This window comes from Mirounga leonina, unplaced genomic scaffold (genome assembly GCF_011800145.1).
Source record: "Mirounga leonina isolate KUSES-001 unplaced genomic scaffold, KU_Mleo_1.0 Mir_488, whole genome shotgun sequence".
Lineage (NCBI taxonomy): Eukaryota > Metazoa > Chordata > Mammalia > Carnivora > Phocidae > Mirounga > Mirounga leonina.
The window spans coordinates 1,562,472-1,573,958 of NW_023270777.1; the positions used below are offsets into that span (position 1 = coordinate 1,562,472).

The 11,487-nt window shown below is 65.7% G+C and overlaps 2 protein-coding genes across 3 annotated transcripts; one reads left to right on the forward strand and one right to left on the reverse strand.

Annotated features, from left to right (window-relative positions):
• Positions 1–755: 755 nt before the first annotated feature.
• Positions 756–4,486, forward strand: SPAG7 (sperm associated antigen 7). The gene is made up of 7 exons (XM_034989374.1): positions 756–880; positions 2,961–3,028; positions 3,254–3,342; positions 3,456–3,540; positions 3,667–3,756; positions 3,838–3,994; positions 4,084–4,486. Exons 1-7 carry the CDS (start codon positions 796–798, stop codon positions 4,191–4,193), a joined length of 684 nt encoding a protein of 227 aa, XP_034845265.1. The 5' UTR covers positions 756–795; the 3' UTR covers positions 4,194–4,486.
• Positions 4,487–5,016: 530 nt separating this feature from the next.
• Positions 5,017–10,273, reverse strand: ENO3 (enolase 3). Of its 2 annotated transcripts, none has more exons than XM_034989376.1 (12): positions 10,252–10,273; positions 8,931–9,017; positions 8,578–8,673; positions 8,359–8,417; positions 8,098–8,167; positions 7,641–7,774; positions 6,589–6,811; positions 6,284–6,481; positions 5,895–6,096; positions 5,413–5,521; positions 5,255–5,313; positions 5,017–5,169 (listed from the first exon to the last, which is right to left on the reverse strand). In XM_034989376.1, the coding sequence occupies exons 2-12, from the start codon at positions 9,013–9,015 to the stop codon at positions 5,100–5,102; spliced, it is 1,305 nt and encodes a 434-aa protein (XP_034845267.1). In that variant the 5' UTR covers positions 9,016–9,017; positions 10,252–10,273; the 3' UTR covers positions 5,017–5,099. The 2 variants fall into 2 exon arrangements, with proteins under 2 accessions (XP_034845267.1, XP_034845266.1); XM_034989375.1 differs by lacking the exon at positions 10,252–10,273 and adding an exon at positions 9,654–10,132.
• Between the last annotated feature and the right edge of the window lie 1,214 nt (positions 10,274–11,487).

The following is an 11,487-nucleotide window of genomic DNA, read 5'->3' on the forward strand; positions in this document are numbered from 1 at the left end:
GGGAGGGGAGCCCCCTGTCGGCAGCTGTCCCCCTCCCTAGGTCTCCGCCCTGCCCCACCTCAACCCCCTGGGTCGTGCCCCCACTCTTTCGGCCCCCCGACCCGCGAACCCCACCTCCCTGCATCTTCCGCCGTGACCTCCGGAGCCCTGCCTGCCCCTTCTCCACGGCCTCCTCTCTGCCTGCACCCGTCTCGACCCTTCCTGACTTGCCTTATTTATTTGTTGGACGCGTCTCTGAATGTATCCGCCTCGGTCCCCCCTCCGCCGCGCGCCCCTCGTGTCGCAGGGCCGACCGCGCCCCCACCCGACTCCGCATGTTGGCGTGTGCCCCCTCCCGCTGCGGCCCGCCTCCCCTGTCGCCCGCCGGCGGCCCGCGGTGCCCGGGCCGGAGGGGCTGTGCGGGGGCGCGCGCCGCGGAGCCCGCCCCGTCCCCCCCGTCCCCCGAGGGGAGGGGGCCTGTACATACTGTAACATACAGAGTATAGTGAAGAATCTATTTAAGGCGCCGCGGGGAGGGCTGCACGGCGCGGCGGGGGCCCCCGGCCGGCTCCACGAGCACTTTCTACTTGTGCATGGGCTTGGTTTCTACGAGTTGCCATTAAACATCGCTGCACCAGCCAGCCTCCGGCCTCTGTCTGCGCGGCGCTGGCGGGCGGGCTGGCGGGCGGGGCCTCGGCCGGCGGGGGGCGGCGGGCGGGGCGGGCGCGGAGCTTTCCGCCTCCGACGTGTTTCCGGCCTTAAAGGCATTTCGCCCTTCCCTTTAAGACGCGCCGCCCCTTCTCAGTCACTCCCAAGATGGCGGACCTACTGGGCTCCATCCTGAGCTCCATGGAGAAGCCACCCAGCCTCGGGGACCAGGAGTCTCGGCGCAAGGCCCGAGGTGAGGACCCCAAATCCACAACCGCCTTCCTTCGCCCGGGTCTCAGGACCGCACTCTTCCCCCTTCGGACGATGCCGCCTCCTCAACCTTGAAAGACCCCCTCACAGGCCCCTACGGAGACCCCCAGAGTCCGTAAAAGGGCTGCCGGCCCGCCCGCTGCTCTTAGCGGCCGGTGATTGGCTGCCTGGAGCCGAGCTCCAGCCTCCCGCCTTTTGCCTACTGGCCTTCCTCAGTCCTTGTTTCCAATTCGCCGGCGGCCCCGCCCGTCCGCCGCTGTCGTGCTCTGATTGGCTGGCTGCCTCCAGCCCCTTGGCGTTCTTCGCCCCCCTCCCCCACGCCCGGGCCCGCCTGCCGGTCCGAAGGGGGCGTGTCCAGCTCGCGAGCACCCCCCCCCCGCGCCCTATCCGCATTCCGATTGGCTCCGGGGCACGCCCGTCCGCAAGCCCTTCGCCCCCATTGGCCCCCTCCATTTCGGGTTCTGCCTACGGCGTCTGGTCCGGCCTTCCTCGGGCCCACCCCACCCTCGGCGCCTCGGATTGGTGGCCGGGCCCGCTCTGCGCCCTGCGCCCCTCCTACCTGCTTTCCCCGGTCCCTTCCGCGTCCCCGCCGCCCTTCCCTCGTGGGCAGCCGCCCAGTCCCGGCCGCACTGCCGATTGGAGGCACGGGGGCGCCCCGGCGGGCGGGCTCAGGTCCCTGCGCGGGGTCGGGGCGGGCCGGGGCGGCGGGCTGGGGGCCGCGCCCACCGTCCGGGAGCCCGCAGTCTGGGCCGCGCACGGAAGGGTCACACCCAAGTTTGACAGCCCCCTGGATGCGCCCCCGAAAGGCATTGTCCGGGGTCCAGACCCGCCCTGCAGGGAGCTGACGGCTGGCGGGGGGCCCTTCAGCGAGACGGGAGCCCCTGCCCCTGTGGGCAGACGTGTGTTCGAGACTTCCCGGGAGGGAGGCGACACGTGGGAACGGTAGCGGCCCTGGCTGGACCAGGAAGCTGAGGTTCAGGGTTCAGTCACTTGCCTGAGGTCACAGGGTTACTGAGTGGCAGGGCTTTAAACCGGCCTGTGATCGGTAAACCTGCGCTCTTTTTTTTTTTTTTCTTCTGTGTGGCCTACGTCCTTAACCTTAACCTCGTGCCACCTCCTCAGATGCGGAGGGGAGATTCACAGACCAGTTAGAGAACATCAGTGGTCAAGATAAGACACACTGGTGGTAAAGCCCCTGAGATCAGACAGAGGAGAGCCCCCAAGCTGCCCGCCGGGGTCCGCGGGGAGTAACTGGAGAGGAGGTGGACAGGCTCCCTTGCCTGCTAGCAGCTCCCAGTCTGCAGGGAGACAGATAAGGAGTTACACTCTGTCGGTTCTCAGCGCACGCTAGAGTGAGTCTGGGAACCCCAAGTGCTTGGGCCCCAGGGGAGGCAGTGAGCAACTCTGACTCTCGGTGGGTCTAGGTTTGCAGGAGGAGGAACCCTAGGTGGTGCAAAGTGGTTAGGGAAACGGGAAGAGGTCCAGTGCAGCTGGAGGACCCCAGTCAGTGCAAGTGGGCCGGAAGGACGGGGATTCGAAGTGGCCTGACAGAGGGGAGGGGGCGCCAAGACCTGAGCTGGGGGAGCACCCTCACAGCTCGCCTTGGGCACCTGCAGTCCCCAAGGAGCAGGGTGTCGGATCAGTCACTTCAGCGCTCTCCTGTCTGTGGGAACGAGAAGTGGGGGTGTTACAGAATATAGGAAGTTAAGTAATTTCCCCTTTCCTGTGTAGACAGTGTGACAGTAAGCTCTTGGAGGCCAAGGCTGAATCTGCTCTCAGCTCCCCAGCGGTCCCAGGCCTCTGCATTGTGGGCACGGAATACGTGCTTGTGAATCACGGGGCCAAGCATGGTTCTCCTCCTCACCACTCCCACTAAAGTGGGAGCTCTTGAAGGGAATGCTCTGTCTAGCACAGTGCCAGGCACACAATGAGTATGCGCCGATGCTTGGAGAACAGGCACTGATCTGCTCTCCCAGGGCACGCCAGACCTCGTGAGAAGCCTGACAGACTCTCCCCACCCCTGCCTCCAGCCCCGGCCTCATGCTGCCATTTCTCACCCCCAGAGCAGGCTGCCCGCCTGAAGAAACTGCAGGAGCAAGAGAAACAACAGAAAGTGGAATTTCGTAAAAGGGTGAGCCCACTGGAGATGGCAAAGGCAGCCTCAGGAAGGACTTCCAAGAAGTTAGAGTTGGAAGGTTGAGGACTCAGGTTTTCCCAAATTTCTCCCGTGAGAAGCCTGGAGGCCAGTGGCATGGAGGCTGGGGAAGGTGTGGGGGGCAAGGCCCGCTGGCCCGGCTCGGGAGAGGGGTTCTGGGGTGGAGCAGTCACCTCATGTCTTCCTCTTCTGTCTCCCAAGATGGAGAAAGAGGTGTCAGATTTCATCCAAGACAGTGGGCAGATCAAGAAAAAGTTTCAGCCGATGAACAAGATAGAGAGGAGCATCCTGTGAGTGTCTCTGGGCTAGGGGAGATGTGAAAGGGCCAGCAGGGGACCCCTAAGAAGGGGGTGCTGGGCCCCTGGCAGCCCTACATACTCTCCCCTCCGGCCTCCCTACCCAGACACGATGTGGTGGAAGTGGCCGGCCTGACGTCCTTCTCCTTCGGGGAAGATGATGAGTGTCGCTACGTCATGATCTTCAAAAAGGTGAAAGGCCCAAGCCCCCCGCCCTCCTCTCTCCTTTTCAGCCTGCGCCCCCCCCCCACCCCCGGGGGAGAGGCCTGCATGAAGCCCGTGTGTGGAACCTCGACCCCATGGTTCCTTTGTCCCCAGGAGTTTGCACCCTCTGATGAAGAGCTGGACTCCTACCGTCGCGGGGAGGAGTGGGACCCCCAGAAGGCGGAGGAGAAACGGAAGCTGAAGGTGAGCTCCGCCTGGCAGCCCACCCCCGGGAGGGGTGGGGACAGGCCCCCGAGCGCTGGTGCCTGGCCTCTGCACCCCTAGGAGCTGGCCCAGCGGCAGGAGGAGGCGGCGGCCCAGCAGGGCCCCGTGGTGGTGAGCCCCGCTAGCGACTACAAGGACAAGTACAGCCACCTCATCGGCAAGGGCGCAGCCAAGGACGCGGCCCACATGCTGCAGGCCAACAAGACCTACGGCTGCGGTGAGGCCCCGTCGGGGGGCGGGGGCGGGGGGCGGGGATGCAGGGCTCCCAGGCCCTGCCCACACTCCTCTCCCACCCCCACCCCCCAGTGCCCGTGGCCAACAAGAGGGACACTCGCTCCATCGAAGAGGCCATGAACGAGATCCGGGCCAAGAAGCGCCTGCGGCAGAACGGGGAAGAGTTGCCGCCTACCTCCTAGGCACCGCGGCTCCCGGGGCAGGGCAGGGGGCGGGGCAGGGGGCGGGGGGGACAGGCTGCTGCTACTAGACCCATCCTGGAGCCCCACCTCCGCAGCACCTCCCGCCGGCCTCTCTCGGGCTGGGGGCCGGTGGTCTCCGCGTCACTGTCGGAGCCTGGCCGTGTGCGTGCGTGTGTGCGTGTGTGCGAATGCGCAGGTGGGTATTTAACGTGTATCATTCTCCTTTCTCCTTGGAATTTCCTTCCCCGTGGGCTGGGATGACTTTACATTCAATAAACACTGTTGACCCAACATCCCGGTTTGTTTGGACAGAGAAAGGTGGGTCCCGGGGAGGAAGAGAATTTTAGGTCGAACAGCCTACGATGGTTGTGCTGGCCAAGGATGGCCAAATACTGGCACTTTCCTGGGGCCTATAGGAGATAGCATTCAAAGAGCACACTCGCTAGAGACAAACGGCCCGGCTTTGGCTCCTGGCTCCGCCGGTAAGGGAGACTTTCTCTGCCTTGGTTTCCCCACACATAAAATGGGGAGAAAACGGTCACTCTCTGATGGCGCCGGCTCACAGAGAGCACAGGTCGGTACGTTAAGTGTCTGCAAGGGTTCCGGATCCTGAAAGCTTCGTGAGCGTGGGGCGCTCAGACCCCTGCCCCCACCCCCCGGCTCCCCCTCAGCCTCCTTCCGAAGTGTGAAGCCGTCCCTCCCCTTCCCTCCGTGTCCCAGCAGGTCACCCGAGCGTTCCTCCCTTCCTGCCCCCACCTCTCCACCTCTTGTCTTGCCCGGAGACCGGCATCCCCTCCGTCCCACCAAGGAGCACACCACCGTCTTGCTTGCCACCAGTGTTTATTCCCCCAGGGAAGGGCCTGAAGGCCTAGATGGGTCCTGTGAGGTCTTGGGGCCTGCAGCTTCTCACTTGGCCTTCGGGTTACGGAACTTGCGTCCCGCAAAGACAGCCTTGTCCCCGAGAGCCTCCTCGATCCTAGAAGGCAGGCAAAATCAGAGTTGCGCCCTTCAACCCAACAGCGCCGGGCTCCCCTCATCCGGGCCCACCGCAGCCCCCGTACCTCATGAGCTGGTTGTACTTGGCCAGACGCTCTGAGCGGCAGGGAGCACCCGTCTTGATCTGGGGAGGAAAGGGGAGTTCCCATGGTTGCATGAGGCTGGAGGTGGGAGCGGCCTGTGGTGGCAGGAATCCAGGGACCCCAAGGAGGCCCGTGGGTACCTGTCCCGTGCAGAGCCCCACGACGAGGTCGGCGATGAACGTGTCCTCAGTCTCCCCGGAGCGGTGGCTCACCATCACCCCCCAGCCGTTAGACTGAGCCAGTTTGCAGCTGGGCAGAAAGGACACTCAGTAAGGTGGGCCAGGGCCTCCGAGGGAAAGCCAAGGGCTGGGTGCGGCTTTTCCCTTCGGTTTGGGGGAGTGGGCTCTTTGCGGGGAGAGAACTAAGTTCTTTGGGAAGCAGGAGAGAAGGGGAGAGTTGATTTTGAATGTGGGCTCCTGAGATGCCGGTGGGAAGGAAGGGCAGAACCAGGGAGAGAGGAACCGCGTGGGCTGGGCGTGGGGCACGGCAGGGTCACCGGGGCAAAGCCCTGGGGTCAGGAGGGTGGGGACGGGGCAGGAGCCGGGGCAAGTCAGACACGGCAGGCCGGGCAGAGCTGGGGCGGAGGGAGGCTGCGGCCGCCCCGGGGCCAGCAGGCACTCACGCCTGGATGGACTCGGTCACTGAGCCAATCTGGTTGACCTTCAGCAGCAGGCAGTTGCAGGCTTTCTTCTCAACGGCCTGGGCAATCCTCTTGGGGTTGGTGACCGTGAGGTCGTCCCCCACGATCTGGATGTTCACCCCCGAGAGGAATGAGGTCCAGGTGGCCCAGTCATCCTGGTCGAAGGGGTCCTCGATGGAAACCACTGGAGGGGATGAGGCAGGAGCCCGGGTAAAGGTCAGAGGGGCCTCACGGGGCAACAGGCCGGAAGAGTCGGGGTGGGGATTTCCGCGGGGCTGAGGACCGCGAGGGCCGCGGCGGTGGCAGTCACCGTGTTGGGCGGCCGCCGCCAGGGTCTCGGGCAGGAGCGACGGACCAGCTGGGGGTCTCACCAGGGTAGTTCTCGATGAAGTTCTTGTACAGCTCCCCCAGCTTCTCCCCAGTGATGTGCCGCGCGGGGTCGTCAGGGGACTTGAAGTCGAGGTCGTACTTCCCATTGCGATAGAACTCGGACGCTGCCACGTCCATGCCGATGACCACCTTGTCGGGGTAGCCGGCCGCCTGGATGGCGGTCTTCAGCAGCTCCAGGGCTGGGGGAGGGGCGACAGGGCACCTGAGGCTCCAGGGCCCGCGGTCTCTGCAGCCCGCCCTCCACGGGGACGCGGGGGGCCCCGGCCCTCAGAGCGCTCACACTGACCCTCGTTGTTCTCCAGGATGTTGGGTGCAAAGCCACCCTCGTCGCCCACGTTGGTGGCGTCCTTCCCGTACTTGCCCTTGATGACCCCCTTGAGGTGGTGGTAGACCTCGGCGCCGATGCGCATAGCTTCCTTGAAGGAGCTGGCTCCCACGGGCAGGATCATGAACTCCTGCATGGCCAGCTTGTTTCCAGCATGGGAGCCCCCATTGATCACGTTGAAGGCCTGGTGAGGGGGGGGGGTGGGGGAGGGGCGGCTCAGACCCCGCCAGCTGGGAGGGTCCAGGCGGAACCCTGGCTTCCCGAATTAGCAGCCGCGGGTCTAGAGGGAGTCCTGTCACTCCTCAGGGTCTCTCGTCTCGTTTCTGTAAGACGGGGATACCACCCGCTGTCCCGCGGGATCTTACGCTGAAAGCCAGACAAACGGACTGAAAATCAGGCCCCGCGTGTGCCTCACCTGCGACAGCTAGGGGACGGCACTTACAGCAGGCCAGGTGCTGCCTGGGAGCCTTCCGTGGGGTCCCCGAGCTCCCTCCCTGCCCCCGGCACCCGTTAGCCCGGTCCTGTTACCATCCCCACTTCACAGACAAGGAAACGGGGGCAGAGAGCGGATGTGCGGACTCGCCTAAGATCACACCCCAGCAGACAGGCAGGCCAGCCGCGCCCCGAGCTCCGCGCGAACGCGGTCCGCCCAGTTAGGGCGCAGTAAGGGGTCACGTTCCTCCCGACGCGCGACAGGGGCTTGGGCCTGATGAGGATTCGCGGAGATACAGAGAGAGGCCAGACCCTCGCCACGAAGCAGCTCCCGATCTGACTCGGGACTGGGCCTAGCGCCCGAATGGGAAGGAGCGCGGGGTTAGGCCAAGGGAAGCAGCGGGGCGGCTTGGATTGTGGGAAAGAGGGAGGGGCCGGCCGCCGCTGGAGAAGTTCCACTCCAGGAAACCGTGTCTTTGGAGCTGGGTCTGGAAGGTAGACTTTCCAGGGGCCGCTCGAGCGCGGCTCACTGGCGGGGCGGCTCAGTCACTGTGGCACGGGGCAAGGGCGGCTGCACTCACAGGGACCGGGAGGACCAAGTCCGGGTTCCCGGCGAGGTCCGCGATGTGCCGGTAGAGCGGGACCCCCTTCTCTGCTGCGCCAGCCTTGCACACGGCCAGGGAGACGCCCAGGATGGCGTTGGCCCCAAACTTGGCTGGAGGAGGCAGGCACAAAGAAAGGATGAGGGCTTCTCCCGCAGGGCTTGGGTCACCCCAGGAAGCATCCGCAGCGCCAGACCACTGGGCATGAAGGGTGTGCTAATGGCCGTCTCCCCCAGGAGCCCCCGCCCCAGGGGAATGTGTCAGCCTCAAGTCTGTGTCCACGGCCCGGCCCGGCCCGGCGGAGGACAGGCACCAGGAAATGCCTGTGGAGCGAATACAAGCCCAGCCAGCCACTGTGTGCCCCAAACTGTGGGACGCAGAAGTAATCCTAACCAGAGCTCCGACCCAGGGTCCCTCCCCCTGGCCTTGCACTCACACTTGTTCTCAGTCCCGTCCAGCTCGATCATAAATTTGTCAACTTTTTCTTGATCCACGACGCTTAGTTTCTGGAAGGAGAGGATGGGGGGGGGGGGGGGAAGAGCAGAGGTCACATTTCTCAGGAGTCAGGGCATGTGCGGGAGGAAGTGCAGGTATTTGGGGGAGACAGGCTGGCGGGCCAAGCAAGGCCTCTCCCAGGCGAGAGCTGCTGGGGGTGAGGTGACAAGGACATGGGGGCAGGGAGCAGGCTCCCTCTTGCCTTTTCCAGCAGAGCGGGGCCTAGGGTCTTGTTGATGTGTTCCACGGCCTTCAGGACCCCTAGAGAAGCCGGGGGGGGGGGTGTGGTTCAGAAATCTGATTTGATCAGGCTCCTTAAGAGCATTGGGTTCCAGTCCTCTACACCCCACGAGGCTGCTGAGGGCCCAGGTCCTGACGCCCCCCCCACACACAGGCTTGTCCGGCCACCGTCTTCCCTCACCTTTCCCCATGTAGCGGGATTTGTCCCCATCTCTCAGTTCCAGGGCCTCATAGATACCCGTGGAAGCTCCGCTGGGCACAGCTGCTCGGAATCGGCCTGGGTAGGTTGAAAGGGAACGTCACAGAGTCCCCTGCATCCCCAAAGGGCCGAAGTATGCTGAGCCCAGGCCGGGGGCCAGTGCAGAGGGAGACTCCTGCTTCTCTGGACCAGGGAGCCAGGATGGAAGGGGAAGAACTCTGGGGAAGGGGATCCCTGAGAAAGGAGAGCATGTGGGGCAGAACTGGGGGGGAGGGGGCAAGGACACACGGGGCTGGGGTCTTCCAAGGCGAGGCCACTCCAGAGGCCTGTGTTACCCTTGGCCGTGTGCAGGTCCACCTCTACTGTGGGGTTGCCCCTGGAGTCCAGGATTTCCCGGGCAAAGATCTTCTGCATGGCCATGGCTATAAGGCAGGAGATGTGACTGAGTGTGGACAGTTGATCCCTGAAGGAACCCGAAATCCCTTGCCCTTTAAGAGTCTTCCCCACCCCAAGAAGGCAGGTGCGGGAGCTAAAAATATCCCACAAAAAGGTCACAGACCAAAGAGGCTGGCGCAGCCCCCTCCCCCACTCAGAACAGCTCCTATTGCACCCCCATCCTAAGGATCCAGGGACCTCTCCTTTAACTGCACCCTCTGCACGGCTCCCTGGCCCCTGCCCCACAGCCCGCAGAGCTGCCCTGAGGCCCTCTCCCTCGCCCTTCTGCTTACTGGCCCTCAGACCCTCTCCTGCTCTGCCGGTTCTCCTCTTCCTGCTCCTCCGTCTCCTCCAAATCCGTGGGGACCCCAAGTTCCCCACCTGGCTGCAACTCTCACTCCCCTTCTCCATCCACCTCTGCCTGCCTTTCTTCACGGTCTGGTTCTCTGCCCTGGGTACCCCCCATCCTGCTTGCTCCAACCCTTCCACGTCTTTCTCAAGCACCCCCAGTCCCGGGAGGAAGAAAAAGCTGAGAGCTCCCCCCACTCTGTCCAAACCAGCACCACCCTCACCCTTCACCCCTTCACCAGCCCCATCCTCTGGGACTGGAGGGTTCACCAGACCTGGGATGTCTTCGCTAGGGGTTCGGGGTGAGCTCCGAGTCTAGGTGGCAGCTGGGACAGTGTCAGCTCACCCCCTCTCAGGCTGGGCATTTATCCCCTAGCCACCCCGCACCCCAGCCAGTCCCGCCTCTCTCCCTCTCCATCCTCCCCCTCCACACTGGGCTGGCAGCCAAGTGCCCACTACAGCCGAAAGCAGCAACTTTTGTCCCTGGGCACCTGCCCCCTTCCCAAAGGTCAATGACTACCCCTCCTTCCTCTCTGTCCCCCAATAAAAGCCCCTACTTTTAATTCCAGCTCTGGGGAGGGGCAGGGGCGGGCCTTCAGATCGGGGGTCTCTCCCTTCGCCAGAATTATAGTCCCCTTTTGCAAAGGTTAAAGAGGGACTAGTGCCCTTTAGCAAAGACCAGCGGTAACATGAGCCCTGCAGGGCTGGGGAGGGGGCCTGGAAGAGGGGCTGCAGGATTGACATCCACACGTGCTCAGCTCACTTGGCAGGCGCCCGGCTGCCTCTGCCCTCAGTCGGAGGAGGGGCCGGGGTCCCGCGCACGCTCGGAGGCCTCAAATGGAATCCTCCACTCGGAAGGCGAGAGGGTCTCACCTCTCAGGGTCCTCAGGGCGGCCTCTCTGGGCCCCTCCCCCCCGCCCCGGGCCAGCAAGGGGGTGGGGGAGGGGGCAGGGAGCCGAATTTAGACGGGCCCTCAGACTTGGCGCGGCTCCCCGCTGATTGCGCCGGGCCAGCACTTGTCGCCCAGGGTGCAGATCGGCAGCCGGGAGCCCTTCCCCGCCGACCGCGGGCGCCTCGGGCCGCGGCCCCAGCCCACCAGTGAATGAGGTTCCTCAGCAGGGCACAAAATGAATGGCGGGAGGAGGGGTGGCCCCCACGCGCGTCTGAGCGCGGCGGGGCGGCTCTGGGGGGCCGCGCCCCGACCTCCGCCGCAGCCCCAGCCGGGACGCGCGGGCACCCGGAGGCTCGTCCTCTCCCCCGCCCCGTCCCCGGCTCCGGCCGCGCCCTCCGGACTTTTCCACCCCGGGGTCGGGGGTGCGGCGGGCCAGAGGTCAGGAGCCGGCCGGCCAGGGCGCCGCCACGTGCCCGAGCGCGGCCCCGCCCGGGCGGCCCGGTGACTCAGCCGCGCGGCTGTCGAGGAACGGGCTCCGGGGCCGTCGGGGGCTGGGGGCGGCCGCCCCGGTGGCCGGCGGGGCGCCCCTCCCCCAGGACCGGAAGCGGCCCAGCCCCGCGGCGGCCCGGCGCCTTCACCTGGGCCGCCGCGGGGACCCCGGCCGCCCCTTCCCGCCGGGCGGCGGGCGAGCGCGGCGCGCACGACTTCTCAGCCTAAGTTTTACCGAAAAGAAGAAAAAAGAACCCGAGGGGCCCGAGCAGGAGGGGACTTTTCCCTTCTTGGAGAAGTTGCAGAGCTTGCAAACCCCCGGTGTCCTTCCGCCCGGGAAAGTAGTCCCGCCCCCGTCTCCCGCGCCCAGGGGCCCGGCCGGTGACCCGAACTGCTGGCGGGGTGTGTGTGTTGGTGGTTCGGGGGAGGCCGGGCGGGGCCGGGGCGTGGGGCGCGGAGGCCCGCCTGGGGGCTGGAGCGGACCCCGCTTGTGCCCCTCGGGCAGGTCCTGGGGACACGAGTGTCCCCGCGGCGGGCGCCTTCAGCTCTGAAGACAGCCGGGGTATTCGGCCAGCTCCCCCTGGGCTCCCGCATTTCGCGACCGGGAAGGGCCGAGGGGGAGCCGCGGCCCGCGCGCGCCGCGCCCCCGCCCCTTCCGCCCGGCGGCAGACACGTCCCCGGCCCGCCCGCCCGCCCGCCCGCGCGGGGGGTCCCGCCGCGCGCGCCCT